The 21727-nt window shown below is 43.1% G+C and overlaps 1 protein-coding gene across 11 annotated transcripts in view; it reads left to right on the forward strand.

Annotated features, from left to right (window-relative positions):
* Positions 1 to 4792: 4792 nt before the first annotated feature.
* Positions 4793 to 21727, forward strand: part of SP100 (SP100 nuclear antigen) — a 127699-nt gene continuing 110764 nt past the window's right edge. For 4 of the 11 annotated variants that reach the window (XM_070773679.1, XM_070773693.1, XM_070773649.1 and 1 more), the window contains exons 1-6: positions 4794 to 5025; positions 13899 to 14058; positions 15152 to 15320; positions 17468 to 17542; positions 18917 to 18976; positions 21397 to 21546. In XM_070773679.1, the coding sequence (XP_070629780.1) occupies positions 4994 to 5025; positions 13899 to 14058; positions 15152 to 15320; positions 17468 to 17542; positions 18917 to 18976; positions 21397 to 21546 (646 nt within the window). In that variant the 5' untranslated portion in view covers positions 4794 to 4993. The other 7 variants (XR_011562107.1, XM_070773639.1, XM_070773741.1 and 4 more) reach the window with 4 other exon arrangements.

Below are 21727 nucleotides of genomic sequence, written 5' to 3' on the forward strand. Positions count from 1 at the left end.
CTGCCCTCAATCTTTCCCAGCATCAGGGTCTTTTCAAATGAGTCAGTTCTTCGCATCAGGTAGCCAAAATATTGGAGCTTCAGCACCAGTCCTTCCAATGAATATTCAGGGCTGATTTCCTTTAGGATTAATTGGTTTGATCTCTTTGCTGTCCAAGGGACTCTCAAGAGTCTTCTCCAACACCGCAGTTCAAAAGCATCAATTCTTCTGCACTCAGCTTTTTTTATGGTCCAACTCTCACATCCATATTCAGTCTCTCCCATCAGAAAGCTTCCATAAGCTTCTTAACCTTATTCATCAGAGGGCTGACAGAATGAAAACCACAGTGACAGGAAACTGACCAAACTGATCATATGAACCACAGCCTTGTCTAACTCATTGGAACTATGAGCCATGCTGTGTAGGGCCACCCAAGACAGATGGGTCATGGTGGAGAATTCTGACAAAATGTGGTCCACTGAAGAAGGAAATGGCAAACCACTTCAGTATTCTTGCCTTGAGAACTCCATGAACAGTATGAAAAGGCAAAAATATATGACGCTGAAAGATATATGTATATGTGTGAATATATATATATATATATATATATATATATATATATATATATATATATGCTTCCCAGGTGGTACTAGTGGTAAAAATTCAGCTGCCAATGCAGGAAGCACAAGAGAGCAGGTTCAATGCCTGGGTTGGGCAGATCTCCTGGAGTATGAAGTGGCAACCCATTCCAGCATTCTTGCCTGGAAAATTCCATGGACAGAAGAGCCTGGAAGGCTACAGTCCCTGGGGCCACAAAGAGTAGGATACGACTGACCACACACATACACATATACATGTTTGTTTATATATATGAAATGGGAATTGGTTAATGTGAATATGAGGCTGAGAAGTCCCATGAGATGCCATTTGCAAGCCAGAGACCCAGTAACAGTGGTAAGTCCAGTCCAAGACTGAAGGCCCAAGAACCAGGGGAGCCAAAGGCATAACTTCCAATCCAATAGCATTGGATACACCTGTCCCAGCCCAACTAGGCAGGCAAGAAGAGAACAAATGTCCCTCCTTCACTTTTTTTTTATTTAGGCCCTTAACAGATTGGATGCTGCCTGCTTACCTTGAGGAGGGCCATCTACTTTACTGAGCCCACATTTTCAAATACTGATGTCATCCAGAAACACCTTCAAAGACGTCTAGGGGTGATCTGCACATCTCATGGTCCTGTAAAGTTGACACATATCATTAACTATCACAATGACAGTATGTTAATTGGACCTGATGAGCAAGAAGTGTTGAGTGTTCTAAAACCCTAGTTGAGTCACACGCACTCCCAGTGATGAGACATAAACCTTTTAAGATTTGAAGACATGTCATATAGGCAAGTTTTTAGGGGTTAAGTGGTCTGGCACTTAACAGGATGTCCCTGGGTTGGGAAGATCCCCTGGAGGAGGAAGTGGAAACCCACTCCAGTGTTCTTGCCTGAAAAATCCTATGGACAGAGGAGGCTGGTGGCTACAGTCCATGGGGTCACAAAGAGTCGGACAAGACGGAGCACACATGCACACACAGTAAACATCTCCTCCGTCTTGTTAAGGAGCTGCCACTGAACAAATGTTATCCAACTGTATTTGAGCTCCTTAATAAACCTCACCTGAGAGCTCAACTCCCCGAAGGGAGTCTGGCTGGCCCAGCTTGCTCAATGGCCAGTGTCTTGATTAACATTCCTTCTATGCCTACATACAAAGAGGGGAAGTCCTCACCCAAAGGAATCCAGGTCTGTCTACAAAGTGGTGGAGTGGGCTGGACGAACAAGGATAACACAGTTGACCCGCGGAATTCAACTCAGGGACCATTAGTGGAGTCTGATGTCTAAGGAGAAGAATGGGGTGGTCCAGGCCAGTCAGAGAGGCTGCAGAGACTGGGAGTGAGGGGCACATTCCTGGAATCAAACAGAGCAGGTTGACTGTGATTCCACCGCCTGTGCTTTGGAGATTAAGGCTGAGAGCATCCACTCCACTCCCTTGGACAGCCAAGGGCAAGGATGGCCACTAAGCCTGTCACCTCTGTCTGTTCCATTAACCTGCATGCAAATGTGGGATGCTGGCTGCAGAGGAGCCTGGCTGTGGTCTTACCTGGGTGGAGCATGGCTGTGTCCCCAGAAACTGCAGGAGGACCTGGTGCTTTTGGGGTCTGGGTCACTTGGGCATGACCCCTCAGCCCGAACCTCTCAGTGTGGACCCCAGGGCATCAGCACCCACCCTGTTGTCTGGAAGAGAGAACAAAATTCACCTCTCTCATGGAAACTGGGTGGGAGGACGTTCCCGTGAGGACAGTAGGCAAAGAACAGCTGCCAGGGCTTCTAGAAAGTGTACAGAAGCAGGTTGATGAAGGAGAGACGTTGAAACTCTCCGGAAGCAGGCAGGACGACTGTTTCCTGTTTATTATTACTTGGCTCTGAGAGCTGCCCCAGTTTTGCATGAGGCGGCTGAAACTCTGGTGGGAAGCCCACCTTGTCTCTGGTCAGCAGAGCCAGGGAAGAAGCCCAGGGCAACCAGGTTTTCTGGGAAGAGAGGGGGAAAATCCCAGGAAAGTCATAGAGAAGAACCCCAAATTCTGAGTATAAACCCTCCCCACTTGTGTTTGAAATCAACTCTCAGGCAAAAAGGTGAGATAGATGGCGATCAAAATATCGGCTTTCTTCATGGTAAAAGCTGGATCAGGCTTAGCACTGTGGCTTAGCATGTGGCAGAAAAAGAAATCCCTGAACTGAACCTCAGAATCGGGCTCATCCACACAGCATCACACAGCTCCAAGCACTCACACCCCACCCCACCCCACTCCCCCCAGCCCCCGGGCCAGTGCACTTGACCTTGGAGGGGCTGACAGAGCCCCAGCCTCTGCAGGCAGGATGACCCCAGGGAGACACAGCAAGGAGCAGACTCACCCCTTCCACCCACTCCCAACCAGAGTCTCCCAGGAGTGGGGAGGAGCAGGGGGTCCAGGAAAGCCCTGCTGACTGAGGTCCTGCCCTGGAAGGGGACCCTGGAGCCAGCCTTAGTGTAGCCATGGGTCCCAGATGCCCACTTCCCTTCACTTCAGCTCTCATGGAGGAGCTGGGGTTCTTGATCCTCTGGCCCCAGGGACCACAGTGGCTGCTGCTTCCTCCTGCCCTACAGGTTCAAATCCCAGATCCCACTGTCTCATCTCAGGGACAGGCCTGGGGTCCCCACTGGGCTCTCTGAGCATGGAGACCACCCCCACTACTCAAGTCTGAACAGAAGCTGCTCCTGGAAGCTTGCGAAGCCCGTTGCCCTGGCGAATCCTGTGCCCCATGGTTGCTCCTCAAGCAGGGCCTCTCTTGCTCTGTGGGCTTCCAGTTCTGATAACTGGGCTCCTCCTGTGATAGCAGAAAGGCTCCCGCTTCAGTGCTCCTCACAGCCACAGAACATGCCCCAGGCGTCTCTTTATTTCCTTCAGTCACTCCAGCAGGGTCTGTACCAAGAGTTCAACCTCCTCCTCCTTCTTCTTTTCTAATTGAAGGTATAGGTGATGTACAATGTTGTGTTAATTTCTACTTTACAGCAAAGTGATGCAGTTGTATATACACATTCTCTATAGTTTTCCATTATGGCTTATCATAGGACCAACCTGCAACCTGTCCTTTCCCAAACTTGAGTGGGTCTGACATCATTTCCTGGATCAAAGAAACTGCTTTCTCCACAGAGGACTTGGGGTGCTTCAGACCCCACCCCCCACCCGACTGCTCTTGTGGGTGTGGTGCTGGGTGTGGCCCAGCTTTCTCTGGCCCACAGGAAGGTCTCCACCAGGGGCCAGGAGCAGCCCCAGCTCAGGACTGTCTGTCCTGTGTATTGTGTGCCCAGCCTCTGCTAGGTGGTCTCTAATTCCAGGTGTTCACCTTGAAGGTCCTAAACAGAATACAGAAAAATTGGCACATTTATGTCAACACATGGCACAGCACTGACCTGGTCCACCAGCCACCCAGGTACAGAGAGGAGAGAGAGGGGACCCTAGACAAGGCAGGTGTGGTCTGTGCCAGCCTTGTGTGGACCCCGTGCCCCATGGAGTCAGGGGCAGAGGACAGTCCTGCCCGGATGAGGCTCAGCTCAGTAGTCCTGCTATGCCCTGGAGTGAGGGGGACGAGAGAGGGGTCCACATATGTGTAGGACCTGGTACCACTGAGACCCTGCCCACTGGTAAAGAAGTCCTCATTCTAGTCCTGGGGTCTATCCTGACCACTGTGTATCTTGTTCCTTTGGGGGAAAGAAACATCAGAAGTGAGAGAAAAGGTGGAAACTCCTCCCTTCATCTTCAAATGTTGCTGGGTGAGAACTCTACTCACAACTGGAGGAAGTTACACTTAGGGGCCACGGAGCAGAAACCATTGCTCTAGCAGATGTCTACTTCACCAGCCCTCTGGCTGGATGTGGGGACCTGACTCGGTTGGTCCAGGCTCTCCCACAGGCTGGAGAGAGGATCTGAAGTCTCTGTCTTTCCCTCTTCCCCTGACAACCATCTCAGCAAAGGGGAAGGGGCACACCTGAGTTTGCCCTTGACCCCATACTAAACTCTGAGCCGCCCTGAGAAGGCAGAAGCCTGCAGACAGTTGGGGTCGCACAGATATCATTGCTGTCTTTGCACAAACAGGTGGACCCCTGGGGGCTGACCCTGCCCCTCCCTCTGCCCTCCGGCCCCGCGTGTCACTCCTTGTCTTGCACCCCTGGGACCACGTGTCTTGATGGCTGGAAACACCAGGGAGCTGCGGGTGGAGGGAGGGAGCCGGTGTCTACCAAGCACAGCTCACTGGCAAGTACTTTCACTTCTCTTTTCCCCTCCATGGGCGGAGCCGCCAGCCCTGGATGAGACCCAGAGCTGACTTCCTGCTCGGGGCTCAGGGCTCTGGTGGCCTCTCCGGACCCAGGCTGGGGAGACTGGAAGAATCGGAGGCCAAGCTCAGGCCCAGGCCAGGCTGGGCGGGAAAATGGCTGGAGAGGGCAGCGAGCTCAGCACCAGGTCAGTCTTTCTCCCCGTTCCTTCCGCCCTTCCCCGTGGCCACGCTGCTGTTCAGTGCTGTCTTTGGACTCTGCACTGAACCTTTGCTTTCCACCTGGTGTAGGGGAACCTTCACCTGCCGTATAAGGGTGGACAGGAATGTGTGACGAGGAGATGGGATTTCAAACTGCAGCAGGGCGCCTGCTGGTTGAGTCTTGCTGCCACAACACACACGACTGCTTGTTTTGCAACTACTGCTCCGCTGGCCCGTCTGCCTGAAGGCACCTTTGTCCTGTACGAGCCTTTGCAGGAAGATTTTATTTTCCTGTGACCCTGTAGCACTCCTGTTTCTCTCAGGTCACCTCTACCTTGACATAGGTCATTTCAAAGAAGGTAGTTTAGAAAACATGAAATTCGGGTAAACCCCTGACTTATTTTGAAGCCCTGGGTGGTGTGGTCCCATGCCTGTCCAGTGGACGGGGTCTCCGTCAGCTCTGATGCTATTTCCACCTCTGGCTGGGGGCTTGGGATCATCCTCCAGCAATCTTGAGCAAAGAAAGTAAAAGGAAGAGAAAGACGCAAGACTGCACAAGGCTAGCCCAGGCTGAGTGTTTTTATTTTTGCTCTGATATTCTGTTCTGGACTAGGTTTCCTCTACAAGGAAAATCCTATCTTTAGTAATCAGTTCAGAAATAACATTGCTTCATCTATTTAATTTTCTGTTCTTTTAATACAAAAGAAATACATTGTACATTCTGATTCATAGTTTCAAACAATATGATAAGAATATAGAGGGGAAAAGTCTCATTCAAGACACATTCTTTTGCATGTGTCTGTCCAGTTTTCCCAACACTATTTATTATAGCAGCTATACTTTCTCCACTGTATGTTCTTTGATCCTTTATTGCAGGTTCAGTTCAGTTCAGTCGCTCAGTCAAGTCCGACTCTTTGCGACCCCATGAATCGCAGCACGCCAGGGCTCCCCATCCATCACCAACTCTTGGAGTTTACCCAAACTCATGTCCATCAAGTCAGTGATGCCATCCAGCCATCTCATCCTCTGTTGTCCCCTTCTCCTCCTGTCCCCAATCCTTCCCAACATCAGAGTCTTTTCCAATGAGTCAACTCTTCGCATGAGGTGGCCAAACTATTGGAGTTTCAGCTTCAACATTAGTCCTTCCAATGAACACCCAGGACTGATCTCCTTCAGAATGGACTGGTTGGATCTCCTTGCAGTCCAAGGGACTCAAGAGTCTTCTCCAACACCACAGTTCAAAAGCATCAATTCTTCAGTGCTCAGCTTTCTTTATAGTCCAACTCTCACATCCATCCATGACCACTGGAAAAACCATAGCCTTGACTAGACAGACCTTTGTTGGCAAAGTAATATCTCTGTTTTTTAATATGCTACCTAGGTTGGTCATAACTTTCCTTCCAAGGAGTAAGTGTCTTTTAATTCTATGGCTGCAATCACCATCTGCAGTGATTTTGGAGCCCAGAAAAATTAAGTCTGACACTGTTTCCACTGTTTCGTCATCTATTTCCCATCAAGTGATGGGACCGGATGCCATGATCTTCGTTTTCTGAATGTTGAGCTTTAAGCTAACTTTTTCACTCTCCTCTTTCACTTTCATCAAGAGGCTTTTGAGTTCCTCTTCACTTTCTGCCATAAGGGTGGTGTCACCTGCATATCTGAGGTTACTGATATTTCTCCCAGCAATCTTGATTCCAGCTTGTGCTTCATCCAGCCCAGCATTTCTCATGATGTACTCTGCATAGAAGTTAAATAAGCAGGGTGACAATATACAGCCTTGATGTACTCCTTTTCCTATTTGGAACCAGTCTGTTGTTCCATGTCCAGTTCTAACTGTTGCTTCCTGACCTGCATACAGGTTTCTCAAGAGGCAGGTCAGGTGGTCTGGCATGCCCATCTCTTTCAGAATTTTCCACAGTTTATTGTGATCCACACAGTCAAAGGCTTTGGCATAGTCTTAACTGTCCATATATGTGTGGGTTTATTTCTGGCTTCTCAATTCTATGCCATTGGTATATGTGTCTGTTTTTCTGCTGTTTTGATTAATATGGCTTTGCAATAACTTTGAAATCAGGGCTTGTAATATCTCCAGCTTTGCTGTTTTTCTCAGGATTACTCTGACTCTTCTGGATCTTCTGTGGTTCCACGTAGATTTTAGGATTTTTGTTCTATTTCTATAAAAAATGTGACTGGGATTTTGATAGGGATTGCACTGAAATCTGTGGATTGCCTTAGGTAATCAAACACAAAATATCTGTCTGTCTTCACTTTCAGCAATGTCTTATAGTTTTCAGTGTACAGGTCTTCTATCTCTTTTGTTACCTTTATTCCCAGGTATTTTGCTGTTTTTGTTGGATACAAATGGGATTGTTTTCTTAATTTCTCTTTCTACTAGCTCATTGTTAGTGTACAGAAATACAACAGATTTTTGTATATTGATTTTATGCCCTGCAACTCTACTGTATTTGCTTATTTCCAGTCATTTTTTGGTGATGTCTTTAGGGTTTTCTATATATAAAACTATGTCATATGCAAATAGTGATGGTTTTACTTCTTCCTTTCCAATTTGGAGGACTTTTGTTTCTTTTTCTTACTTAATCAATCTAGCTATGATTTCCAGTACTATGTTGAATAAGAGCAGCAAGAGGAGGCATCCTTGTCTTGTTCCTAATCTTAGAGGGCTAGCTTTCAGTTTTTCACCTTTGAATATGATATTAGCTGTGGGTTTGACATGCATAGCCTTTATTATGTTGAGGAACATTCCTTTTATACACATTTTTATTGAGAATTTTTGTCATAAATGGGTGTTGTCTTCTCAAATGCTTTTCTGTGTCTATTCAGATAATCATATGATTTTTTGTCTCTCATTTTGTTAATATGATGTATCACTTTGATTGATTTGTGGATATTGAACCATTCTTGCATTCCTGGAATAAATCCCACTATCTCACACCATACACAAAAACCAAAGTGGGTCAAAGACTTGAATGCAAGACCAGAAAGCACACAACTTCTAGGCCAAAAGAGGCAGTACACTTTTTGGCATTGGTTTTAGCATTACCTTTCTGGATATGTTCCCTCAGGCAAGGGAAACAAAAGCAAAAATAAACAAATGGAGCTATATCAAACTAAAAAGTTTCTGCACAGCAAGGGAAGCCATCGACAAAATGAAAATGAATCTGTCAAACAGAGAAAATATTTGCAAATCATATATCTAATAAGGGGTGAAATGCATAAAGAACTCATACAATCATACAACAAAAACAAACAACCTGATTAGAAATTGGACAGAACTAAATAGACATTTTTTCCAAAGAGGGCATAAAGATCGCCAACAGACATACAAAAAAAATAAGTGTTCAAAATCACTAATCGTTGGGGAGATGCAAATTAAAACTACGATGAGATGTCGACTCACACCTGTTAGAATGACTATTATTGAAAAGGCAAGAAATAACAAGAGTAGAGAGGATGTAGATAAAAGGGAACACTATACTGTTGATAGGAATATGAACTGGTGCAGCCACTGTGGAAAACAGTATTAAGACTCCTTAAAAAATTAAGAATTGAATTATCATATGATCCAGCTATTCCAATTGTACTTATTTATCTGAAGAATTAAAAAATACATTTTAAAAGTAATATTAACCACTTCATATGTTCACTGAAGCATTATTTACAACAGTCAAGATATGAAACAAAGTTCTCATTAATAAATAAACGCATAAAGACGTAGCATACATATACAATGGAATACTATTCAGTCATGAAAGGATGAAACTTTGCCAGCCATGACAACATGGATGGACTTTGAGCATATTATGCCAAGTGAAACAGGTCAGATGGGGAAACACAAATACCATATGATTTCATTCATATGTGGGATATAAAAGAAATGAAAAAAAAAAAACAAAATAAATGAACAAACCAAATCAAACAAAAACAAACACATAGATACAGAGAACAGTTATTGAAGCTTTCAACCCCAATCCTTTTAGAGTTGTGGGTATAACTTTAAGATCTTCTATGCATTTACATATATAATTCATTTTCCTAAATATATAATTTGTGCTCTCATTTTTAATAAAAGACTATATTGTATATGCTTTTAAGTATTTTTCATTTTTATTCACTTTAATGTTAAGAATATTAGAGATTTTTCACCTTTATAATTATGTGGCTCTACCTTAGACTCTAGAAGGGACTCTTTTTCTTGCCTTTTTTAGCTTCTAGAGGCTCCCTGCATTCATTGGCTCAGAGCCCCTTCTTCCATCTTCAAATCCAGCAACATAGCATCACCAAATCTTCTTCTGACTAACTTTTCTGCCTTCTTCTTATCCTTATAAAGATTCCTGTGAATATTTTGGGCTCATCTAAATAATCCGAAATAATCTAATCTTCCCCTCTCAAGATCTTTAACTTCATTTTCAGTTGAAGTAAAATTGACATATATTATTATATTAGTTCCAGGTGTACAACATAAAGACTGAATATTTTGTATACATTTGTATATATTGCAAAATAATTATCACAATAAGTCTGTTAACATTTATCACTATGCTTAGTCACAAAATTTTTTATTGTGATGGGAACTTTTAAGTTCTACTCTCCTGCTGCTGCTGCTAAGTCGCTTCAGTCGTGCCCGACTCCCAGCGACCCCATGGACGGCGGCCTACCAGGCTCCTCCATCCATGGGATTTTCCAGGCAAGAGTACTGGAGTGGGATGCCATTGCCTTCTCCGTCTACTCTCCTAGCAACTTTCAAATATGCAGTACAGTATTGTCATCTGTAGTCACTATGCTGCTGTAGCTTATATCCTCAGGAGTTACCTATTTTATAACTATTGTTCTGTCGCTAAGTGGTATCCAATTCTTTGTGACCCCAGGGGTTTCAGCATGCCAGGCTCCTCTATCCTTCACTGTCTTCCAGTTTGCTCAAATTCATCATGTCAATTGAGTCGGTAATGCTATCTAACCATCTCATTCTCTACTGCCCCCTTCTTCTTTTGCCTTCAGTCTTTCCCAGCATCAGAGTATTTTCCTGTGAGTCAGCTCTTTGCATCAGGTGGCCAAAGTATTAGACCTTCACCGTGAGTCCTTCCAATGAATATTTAGTACTGATTTCCTTTAGGATTGACTGGTTTGATCTCCTTGCAGGCCAAGGGACTCGAGAGTCTTCTCCAACACCACAGTTCAGAAGCATCATTTCTTCAGTGCTCAGCCTTCTTGATGCTCCAACTCTCACATCTATATATGACTACTGGAAAAATCATAGCTTTGACTGTACAGACTTTTATCTGCAAAGTAATGTCTCTGCTTTTTAATTTGCTGTCTATGTTGATCATAGTTTTTCTTCCAAGGAGCAAGCATCTTTTAATTTCATGGCTGCAGTCACCATTTGCAGTGATTTTGGAGCCCCCAAAACATAAAATCTGCCACTGTTTCCATGTTTCCCCATCTATTTGCCGTGAAGTGATGGGACCAGATACCATGATCTTTGTTTTTTGAATGTCGAGTTTTAAGCCAGCTTTTTCACTCTCCTCTTTCACCCTCATCAAGAGGCTCTTTAGTTCCTCTTCGTTTTCTGCCATAAGGGTGGTGTCATCTGCATATCTGAAGTTATTAATTTTTCTCCCCGAATCCTCAATTCCAGCTTGTGCTTCATCCAGCCCAGGATTTCACATGATGTATTCTGCATATAAGTTAAATAATCAGGGTGACAATACACAGCCTGGATGTACTCCTTTCCCAATTTGGAACCAATCCATTGTTCCATGTCCAATTCTAACTGTTGCTTCTTGATCCGCATACAGGTCAATGATATAGAATAGAAATCTAGAAACAGTCTAGGATAGAAAAATCCAGAACAAGACCCATGCTTATACTATAAATTGCTTTCTGAATTTTTATTAACTTGGGGTAGGCAGAGATTTCCTAGATAGTACATGTAAGTCACTAACCACACATACACACACACACACACACACACACACACACTGATAGACTGGATCATAAAAATTAAAACGTTCTCTGCATCAGAAGACATGGTTAAGAGAATGAAATTCAAGCCACAGACTTGGGAGAAAATGTTCACAATACGTAGATCAGCTGAAACACTTCTACCCATAACATATAACAAATTCCTATGCATGAGTAAGTGGAAGACACCCAGTAATATAAATGGATAATGAGCCAAAGGCTTTGCCACTCCACAAAGGAAGATGTATAAATTGCCAATGAATTGCTAACTATATGAATATGTGCATAACATTATTAGTCATTTTAAATAGAAGTTAATACTGAAATGAGATACCACATCACACATACTCGGATGGCTAAATTAGAAAGGCCATTTATAACAGAAGTTTAAAAACAGTTTGGTAGTTTTCTTTTAATGATTAAACATACTCTTATACAATGACTCAACAATTTCATTTCTAATCATTGACCCAAAAGAATGAAAACAACTTGCTACCAAAAGATCTGTACAAGAACAGCAGTTTTATTCATTCTAGTTCCAGACTGGAATCAACTCAAAATGTCTTTCGGAAGGAAAGTGAATGAACAGATTGTGCTAGATCCACACAATAAAATATCCTCAACAATAAGAGAAACAAACTTCTATTCATCCAACAATATGGATGACGAGCAGAAGTCAGACACAAAGCACATGTGATGTATTATTTTCATGTATATTAAGTCAGGTAACAGATAAAATTAACATATGGGGACAGAAAGGACAGTGCTGCTTCCGTCTGAGAGGCTGTCTGGGTATAAGTGCTCAGGATGCAAGCTGAGGGGTATAGGGTGTGCTGTTCTCTTCCTCATTTTTCAAATAACACATCAGCTTTCCACACCATGTCTCCCTTGGGATCTCCACTGCCCCACCAGGGTTCTGCAGGACATACTGGCTGCTTTCCTGACCTCTGGGAGCATACTCCACCTTAAACAGTGATTAGCAATCCTCTGGCCACTTTTCATCTTACAGATTTTGGTAGAAATCTCTCATCTGCTCATTGCCTCCTGCCATTCTCCTTGTCATTGTGAATCCAACCCCTTTATTAAAATTTTAGTGGGGGCTTAATAAAAGAGAAGATAAGTGTTTCTCTTCAATCTGAGATCTTTAAGTAGAAATTTTTTCTTGAAAAACTCAACACAGTAATGTGACATTACTTTTCCCTGATGATTTTGGGTACTAGTAAGTGACAATAATTCTCTTTTGATTTGACTAAGAAAGCTAACATTAAAAATGGGTCTTCATAACATTTAAAAATGTGAAATGTTGATTAAACATAAATATCAGACCTATATAACAACTAAGAACCAAATTATAGACTCAGGTTTAAAATTAAGTTTTGAAGGAAAGAACTGCTAGGAAAGAACTGCTATTTTTAAAATTGAGATGTCTAAAAACATTCACTTCATATTGCAATAGCACAGAGAAATTTATATTAGCACATAGTAGAAGTCCCAGGAGAAATGATTGATATTCTTGTGAAATTCCCAATTTATACCTTATTATATTATTATGAAAACATCTTATCATTTATGAACCAGTTTCTAACATAGGATGAAATTTCTTTTTTTTAATTTAAAAAGCATGTTAATTGAAGTATAGTTTATTTACAATGTTGTGGTCATGATTCAGTTATACATACATATATTGTTTTTCATATTCTTTTCTACTATGAGGATATTGAATACAGTTCCATGTGCTATACAGTAGGACCTTCTTGTTTATCCATCCTATATGTAACTGTTTGCATCTGCTAATCCAAAACTCTCAATCAATCGTTCCCTCACCCCTCCTTCCCCTTGGCCACTGCAAGTCTGCTCTCTATGTCTGTGAGTCTGCTTCTGTTTTGTAAATAAGTTCGTTTATGCCGTATTTTAGATTTTACATATCAGTGGTATCATATGATGTTTGTCTTTCTCTTTCTGACTTACTTCATTGAATATGATAATCTCTAGGTCTATCCACGCTGCTGCAAATGCTATTGTCACTCTTTTCATGACTAAGTAGTATTCCATCGTATATAAGTGCCACATCTTCTTTATCCCTCTGTCGATGGACGTCTAGGATTTGTCCACACTGTGGCTGTTGTGAATAGTGAACATGGGCTGCATGTATCTTTTTGAGCTGCGGTTATGTCCGGGTATGACCAGGAGTAGGATTGCCGGATCACGTGACAACTCTGTTTTTAGTTTTTTAAAGAAGCTCCATGTTGTTTTCCATAGTGGTTGCACCAACTTACATTCCCACCAACAGTGCAGAAGGTTTACCTTTTCTCCACACCCTCTTCAGCATTTGTTATTTGTAGACATTTTTAACAGTGGCCACCCTGACCAGTGTAAGGAGGTACCTCATTATAGTTTTGTTTTTTAACTTTACAATATTGTATTAGTTTTGCCAAATATCAAAATGAATCCACCACAGGTATACATGTGTTCCCCATTTCTCTAATAATTAGAGATGTTGAGCAGCCTTTCATGGGCCAGTTGGCCATCTGTAGGATGGTGTTTCTCTTAATAGCTCTATGCAGAGGGGAGATACTATTTTTTATCTTTCTGTGGTTTATTTTCTCTTAGTTAATAAAGAAACATTTTCAAGGTTAAATTTTTATTTCATTGTTTTTCACTTTTTTGTTTACTCTATTTGGGTTTTGTTACAATTTTTTTTTTAAATTTATTAAAATAGTGTACCAGGTAAGTGATATATATATAACTGGTCTCTACTCAGGATGAGTATCTTACATGTGTTTGTTCTTTGCAACCTGTCCTTTATATGCAAAATCTTACAGCTTCCATAAGCATCTCATAATCTGGATGACTGTTTTCACATGGTATCCTTCCTCCCTAGGATGTCCTTAGAAGATCAGAACATAGACAACAGGCTCTTTGAGACTGTATTCAGGCACTTCAAAAGACACAAGGTGCAGATTTCAAATGCGATAAAAAAGACATTTCCTTTCTTTGAAGGCCTCCATGACAACGAACTCATCACCAGTAAAATGTATGAAGTAAGTGAAGTTTATCACATCATAATCTGGTAAACTGGCCTGAAACTAGGTTAACTTTCACATCCTGGACCCAAATATCAGGGTATGACTAGCCATCTGAAGAGTCTCCAGTGAGAGGGGGACATTTCCAAGTAGTGATGCAAGTGATCCTAAAAGGCAGAAAGGGAAGAGAGAGCAGAAACAGGCATCACTGGAGGCAGTCCTGTCTCTAACTGAAGGGGTGGTACTCGTAGTGAACACAGGAGTCAGGGTGAATAACATTGGAGACAGGTTGGATCTGAAGTGGGTGTTCTCTGCAGATATTTACTACCTTGTAGGAATGCACACAATACAGCATAAATTAAATTAATGTCAATGAACTGATGAATAAATTTAATTTATTGATTTGATAAAAATCATAATTGACAGAGCATTTCTTTTCAATGAATATCAATTTAAATAGTTAGATCTGAAAACATTAAAACCCACTGAGACAGTGTCGTGTGAGAGCAAATTTGGGAGTAGATGCAGGATTTTCTTTCTCCAACAGTTTTCAGTTTTCTTTTTTTCTGGTATTCTTGAGTCTTGGAATTTGAGTTAATTTTAGCAATAGGTGTTTCTGGAGTTACAGAGATGCAAGTCTCAGTTTGACCTACAGATATGCTTTCAAACTGTGGCCAAGTTCACAAAATGGAGCACTGTCCCCTGGCTTCCTTGAGCTCTTCCAGGCCAAGTCAGGATTGGTGAAGGGGCAGGAGTTGTCCAGTCAACAGAATAGTGGCTCGTCACCTGCCAAGTCTATTCCTCAAAGAGTTGACCAGGGTCTTAGCTACATATTCATTAACTTTGAACCCACTTTTAATCTTCAGAATTGTGCCTTCTTACATCTAATGTAACTTAGGGTGAGGAGATCAGATTCACAAATGGATAGTTTTAAGAAGAGAGGATTTATTGTTTCGCTTAGTAGCCATACAAATATACAGAAATTCTAAACCTCTATGTGAAAAGATACCTATTTATGGAAATTGGAATACATTAACTTGAAATCTCTTTCTAGGGCTCTCTTGTAATGTGCAAGTCTGTATTTCTATTTTTCCCATTCAATGTTTTTAAGGACTGTCAAGATTCTTGTAGAAACCTGGTCCCTGTATCAAGAGTGGTGTACAATGTTCTCAGTGAGCTGGAGAAGACGTTTAACCCATCGCTTCTGGAAGCTGTGTTCAGTGAGGTCAACATGCAGGAATATCCTGATTTAAATAACATTTATAAAAGCTTCGAAAAGGGTAATTATCTTATTATCTACCTTTTGATGTTCAAGGTCAATTTTGATCAACAAGTATATAATGAGCTCCCATCACGTGTCATAATTAGTGCTGAGCAGTGGGGATATATCAGGTAAAAAAACACGCATACCCTAAGTCTTCTCAGAGCTCATGTTATAATGGCTATGGTACAACACCCACCTGGAAGCCTGCTTAACTAGGCACTTAGACTCACAGGAGGACCAGAGCCACAGTGCCATCCGATTTAGATAGAAGGACAAATGAAAGGCCAGCCGTGGTCTACACAGCAGTCCACACAGTTGACTACTACCCAGTTTAAGCTTAGCTGTGGGTGCAGGATCCATCCTGGAGTAGCAGCACCGTGTCTATGGGCATCAAAAATTCAACAACTCTATAGTTATAACTTTCAGGGACCCCATGAGAGACAAGAGTCACCGCTCTGAAGGAAGACCCAAGAATAGTCCATAGAGAGTCCCATCCAGTCTACACACAATTTACCACTCACGTGTCATTTTTTTAACCTTAAACCCAGGATTGGCCTAGTAACACAGACAAGAGTTCACCTTCATCAGATTTTCAAAGTAATTAACTGAATGTTAACTCAAGATCAAATTTGCCCTTCAGGAGAAATGGTTTTATTTAACTTGCTCCACAAAGGAGTAAAACAAAACGTTGCTTAAATACCATAAAACCTACTGCTCTGCAGTCTATTTTTGATGCTACACAAAACTAAAGCTTTGGTTCACCACTTTTTCCTGAGAAAGCACTGCTTATACCTGGTACTATGTAAGGAAGGTGTCCTGCCAAGATTTTTTTGTTTTGACTTCACACGAAAAATTTGGTCTCAACTAAGACTTCCCAAGAGTGATGGAGATTTCACAGGAAAAATGACTCTCTGAACCTAGGAGAGAGGGTGCTATGGGAACAGGCACAGAGTGAGAAGGGTTCTAGAGTTTCTGGAAAAGGACACAGTCAAGTGGTGTCACTCAGAGTGAGAAGCAGACTGGGGGAGCTGACTCCAGAGGGACGTGTTTGAAAAAAAGATCTTGAAAGGTCTTAAATCTAAAGGTAAGCAATTTGACAGTAAAGAGATACTACAGGCATTGCCCCAGGAGGAGCCCCTGCCATCAGCCCTGGGGCAGCCCAGGCTTACCATCCCTTCCCTGGATTCACAGCAGAGACCTACCCTCCAGGATCCCTGGTTTACTTCCTTCTTCCAACATTTGCCAGGTCATCTGGCTCAGACAGTAAAAGCATCCGCCTACAATGCAGGAAACCCAGGTTCAATCCCTGGGACGAGAAGATCTCCTGGAGGAGGAAATGGCAACCCACTCCAGTATTCTTGCCTAGAAAATCCCATGGACTGAGAAACCTGGTGGGCTGCAGTCCATGGGGTCGCAAAGAGTCAGACACGACTGAGCGACTTCACTTTCACTTTTCACTTTTCACTTTCTACACGCAGGGGCTCTGGGCTGGCGTCCTGTTCTTGTTAGCAGTCTCATGGGTCCCTGGTTCAGGAGTCATGGGGACGTCCTGCAGCGCTGTAATAGGCACTCCCTGCTTGCAGCTTCAGAGTGTCCTTCTTGTGTCCTGGGATCTGGGGCACCGCCAAGGAGGTGTCTAGAGTTCCTCCCGTATCTACTGGTTTGTCTCTTTGCAATCCACTCCTCCCCCAGGACCCAATGAACCCAACTTTCCTCTTATCTAGCACCATCTTTAAAGCTTTGGGGCTTTCTCTTTTATACACACAGATCTCTCTAGGATCCTAGCCCTTCTCCAGAGGAAATCTGTTTCTTTCTTACAGTTTGAACAGTTCAATACACACATTTCACTTCCCTTAGTTATGTAAACATGTGTCATCCTCACGGTGTAACGTTTATTATACATGACCAACAGCCTCAGGATGTTCCCACGACTCTTTTATCCTTACATTCAAGTGGCTCATTTCTGTGCAGAGAACATAACTGCTCCCTTGCTCGGGTTTCTCTTTTCTGTCCAAGGATGATGGGGGAACTTTATCATGAAGGTTGGGATCCACTAATCTCTGAGTGACCCAAGAGCTGGAAATTTCTAAATGTGCAATTCTGAGATGATGTTCCTGGTCTCTAGTGGAGATCTCTAATTGTCTTCTCTCTCCCTCTCTTCAGTGATCCAAGAGAAAATTAATTATGAAGAAAGTAATGGACAAAAGAGGCCTACCATCCAACTGAGCCTTGAGCAAGGTGATTGAGACCAAGCGCAAAAAGGAAAAGGAGAAGGGGAGGTGGAGGTCCGAGTCCTGAGCAAAGGTTGGGAATCAGGGAAGAAATGTTGAAGGACCACGGAGAAGGCAGAGAGGAGTGTTTGTATGAGCATCTAACCAGAGGCTGAGTCCTCGAGGACTGGCTGTGACAAAAGGCTGTTGCCCCAAATACCAAGACAAAGAAAGAGGAACCCAGGGTGTCATTAGCCAGATTTAAACAGAAGGACTGCCTGGAAGTCATTGTGATTTAGAAAGAATCCTATAGAAGAAGATCAATGTGAAGGTGTGATGGGCTAAGCACTATGGGCCCAAGGTCAATGTGAAAGAGAAGGCCCTTCATGATGGCAGAAGAAAGGATTGATTTAAATGTGAGGGAGGTTGTTCAAGAGCAGAATATTCAAGGAAAAAGGCAGTCATATAGATTCAGAGGTAAGGAAGTGGTAGAGATGTGGAAGAGTGGATGTGGGTGTTTGAGAGAAAGGGGAGAATAAAAAGGTAGCTACTTCCTACCCCAGGGGATCTTCTCAATCCAAGGATTGAACCCAAGTCTCATGTCTCCTGCACTGGCCAGTGGGTTTTTTTGTTTTTTTGTTTTTTTATTTTTTTTACCACTAGTACCACCTGGGAGATAGGGAAATACATAAAGACGGAAAGATACAGAAAAAAAGAAAACAAGGGCTGGGGAAAGTGGAGGAGAATCAGACATTGAATCCTCATGGGGAGGCCAACAGAATAGATTAAACAGATCCTGTACAGGGAGGGAGTGGAGGAACAGAGGGTGGGGAAGAGACTCCAGGACTGTGCAGGAACGTCACTAGTCATGGATAGCTCTGGGGACCAAGGCAGGTTCACTCTGGCTGTAGGAGTCAAGATAAACCATTGCTAGTCACTGAATGGCTGGTGGAGGTCACATGAGGAGATGGCCTGTCTGAGGCACTTTCAACCAGAGGTGAAGCTGATCCCAGTCTCTAGGATCTGACACACCTGTTAGTTGGAATTTCCCAGATGGTCCAGATGGTCTCCATCTAGACATCTGGAGAAGAAAGAAAAAGAAAGAAAGTGAAGTCACTCAGTCATGTCAGACTCTTTGCGACCCCATAAACTGTAGCCTACCAGGCTCCTCAGTCCATGGAATTTTCTAGGCAAGAGTACTGGAGTGGGTTGCCATTTCCTTCTCCAGGGGATCTTCCTGACCCAGGAATCGAACCCAGGCCTCCTGCATTGCAGGCAGACACTTTACTGTCTGAGCCACCAATCTTCAACTTCATCTTTATCAAGACTAAAAAGGGATAAGGGAAAATAGCATAGCTAATACTCCAGTTTCTGAAATAAACTTTTCCTTTCTGCCCCCTAGGAACTGGCGGTCATTCCAGCCCGACCTCCTCTTCACAGGCAGTTCCCTTGTCTCATGATGGTCTGTTCCTGGAGACTGTTGTGTGATCTTTTGGTGTCATATCCCATTTGGGGATGTGCTATGGAGCCTGCTTCTTTGTGTTGCTGACTGCACAGAATTGTCAGTCTTTGCATCTGCATTTTCTCCAAGGATTTAGACAACAGAGTCTTAGTTCTCTGAGTTGCCTGGGAGGGTCACTCCTTCCACTCCTTAAACACACTTGCTGCCAATCCCTGAAGGCTCTGGGCCTGGACATTTGGCCTAGCCACCTGGCTTTGCAGTGTTCTGCTCTGTCCTGCTTGGTCTGGCAGCGACCTCAGTACTTTGATGTCACATCCAGCAGAGGCCAGTGCTACAACCAGAGTGATGGGGGTGGGGGTGGGGGGGCGGCGGGCAGAAGGTGGGAGGGAGAAGCAGGTGATGGGTGATCCTCGGGGGGAAGGGTTCTTCCTCTGCTAGTCCCTCACATGGACCATGGACACCACATGACCCCCATACAAACCCTCTCCCATCATACCTGGGACAGAGACCAGGAGCTGCCCTCCAAACACCAGACAGGCCTCCAAGAAACATGTTTTGGTATTTTTACAACCAGTAACCACTATTTACAACACTTGACCTCCATTAATCCATAACACTCTTAATAATGATACTAAATTAATAAGATTAATATCAGTTTAAGACATTAACCATAATGATTTCGTTTTTCAGATCAGTAACAATATTCCAAATAGTGATACAGACAATAGTTTATTTAACCACCTCAAAAATCCCAAAATGAGGTATATAACATCCTCATTTTTCAGACAAGAAAGAATCAGCTTAGAGAGTTTGGTTATTTGTACAAGTTAACCCAGCTGAGAATCAGAATTAAGTGCTGCTGTGTGCAACGTCACAGCAGGAATTCAGGGGCCCGTGGCCTGGCTTCAGATTCTGCTTCGAGATGTTGGGGTAGTGGTCATTCATTGTTCCTCAGTTTCACTGTCTGTAAAATGGACATGGTAATAGTAGCTACTTCAGAGGGTGAGGATTTTAAGCAAGTTCTGTCATATAAATCGCTCACAAGCTTGCCTGAGGCTGCGTTAGTGTGTCTATGCATTTGCTATTATTACTACATTTAATCAGCATCATTGTTTGGGTCTGGTGCAGAGTCCAAGCTTTTAACCATTAGAGTGACCATTCCAGTGAAAAAAGCAACACCTACTCCTGACCCAGAAAAATAAATTGAAAGGCACAGTCTCCCCACCCATAGAGCACACTAGCCTATAATAAATTTCATGTCTTTCTTCCATGAGTTTCCTTTGAAAATTAGTAATGTAGAAAAGTCTCAGGGAACTTCTCACACCGTGGAAAGTCCTTATTATATAGCTTCCAGTTGGGATAGATTATTTAAGGAGGGATGTTCTAAGTTATTATTACATTTTTATAAAAGAAAAAAAAAACTTTTCAAGTGATTACTGAAAACATAGTTATACATTTATTAAAAAGTTATACATTTATTATAAAGTGACATTTATTCAAAAAGTTAACATTTAAGAATATAAAAAAAACACAACATGCATGAATCCATACTCTTAGCTGTTCATCTACTAGTGCAGCTGTCCAAGAGTCTTACCCAAGAAGAAGGGCTGACATACCCAGATGAGAGGAGAGCTGTGTCTCACATCCCCCTCACCCCAAGGGGAGGCTCCCAATCCTGAGGATGTGGCACAGAATAGGCACCAGGGCCCACAGTCTATATTAAAACTTTGGGAAATAATTTTAAATCACGTTTTACATTAATTAATTTGTTTACAAAAGTAGCACTAAATGAAAAAAATTGCACTGAAAAATATGTCTATGTGTTCATACGTTATTGAGGCTGGAAGGGACAGAGTGGGAGGGGTTGATGGAATCAGTGAGGACCAGAGATGGTTGCCATGGAGGAAGGGCGTGTGTGCTGGTCCTGGGTGGTTTGCCCGGGGATTCAGTCCTTCCCCTCCCCTGCTCTGCTCGGCCCTCTGTCTCTGGCCACTGGCCCCTGCCGACTTGTTTGTCAGCTCCCCTTGCTGCTGACTCCCTGCTGGGTTCCTAGCATGGAGACCCTGGCAGGAGAGTGGGAGTAAGGGAGGAGCCGGGTGTTTCTCCATCACTGCCTCCAGCCGCAGCTCAGCCTTGACTGCACCTTCCACGAAGCAGGCAAATCATGGTCCAGCCTCTGCCTGCCCAGCAACCTCAGCCCGTGATCTCATCCTCTATCCCTCCCGTAGCTTCCTGTTGACTTTTCTTTATGTTGTCACATTCTTCCCCTTGGTCTTCTGTGCTCTTCCATCAACTGTGTAGCCAATCCCTGGATTAAATTCCCTCTGCTTTAAAAGCTTAGAGTGGTTTATATCTTCCTGTTGGATGCTGACGGATGTGAGAGGAAAAAAAAATTTTTGATGAATCAAAACATGATTTAGGTATGACCCCGCGTGAAAATGGACTCTCGGATCACCTCAGTGAAACAGAGCAGATGAATGCAAAGATGAAAGATAGAACCAGTGACCAAAATGGTGCTCTAGAAAGCCAACAAGCAAATGAACAATGTGCCCAAGAGTCTGAACCAGCAGGTAAGACCGACTGACTGGGCTTGACAAGTGTGGAGGGGAACAGGAAAGTGGAGGGACTTGGTGTGTGGACAAAGGTGAAGCCTTTGGTGACGATTAGAATGCTTGAGATGAAGAAAACGTAGAAAGACAAAATTGGTATAGAAGAGGCATATACCAGTCGTGTCAATAATTAAGAAGAGAA

Source organism: Bos indicus, chromosome 2, assembly GCF_029378745.1.
Source record: "Bos indicus isolate NIAB-ARS_2022 breed Sahiwal x Tharparkar chromosome 2, NIAB-ARS_B.indTharparkar_mat_pri_1.0, whole genome shotgun sequence".
Lineage (NCBI taxonomy): Eukaryota > Metazoa > Chordata > Mammalia > Artiodactyla > Bovidae > Bos > Bos indicus.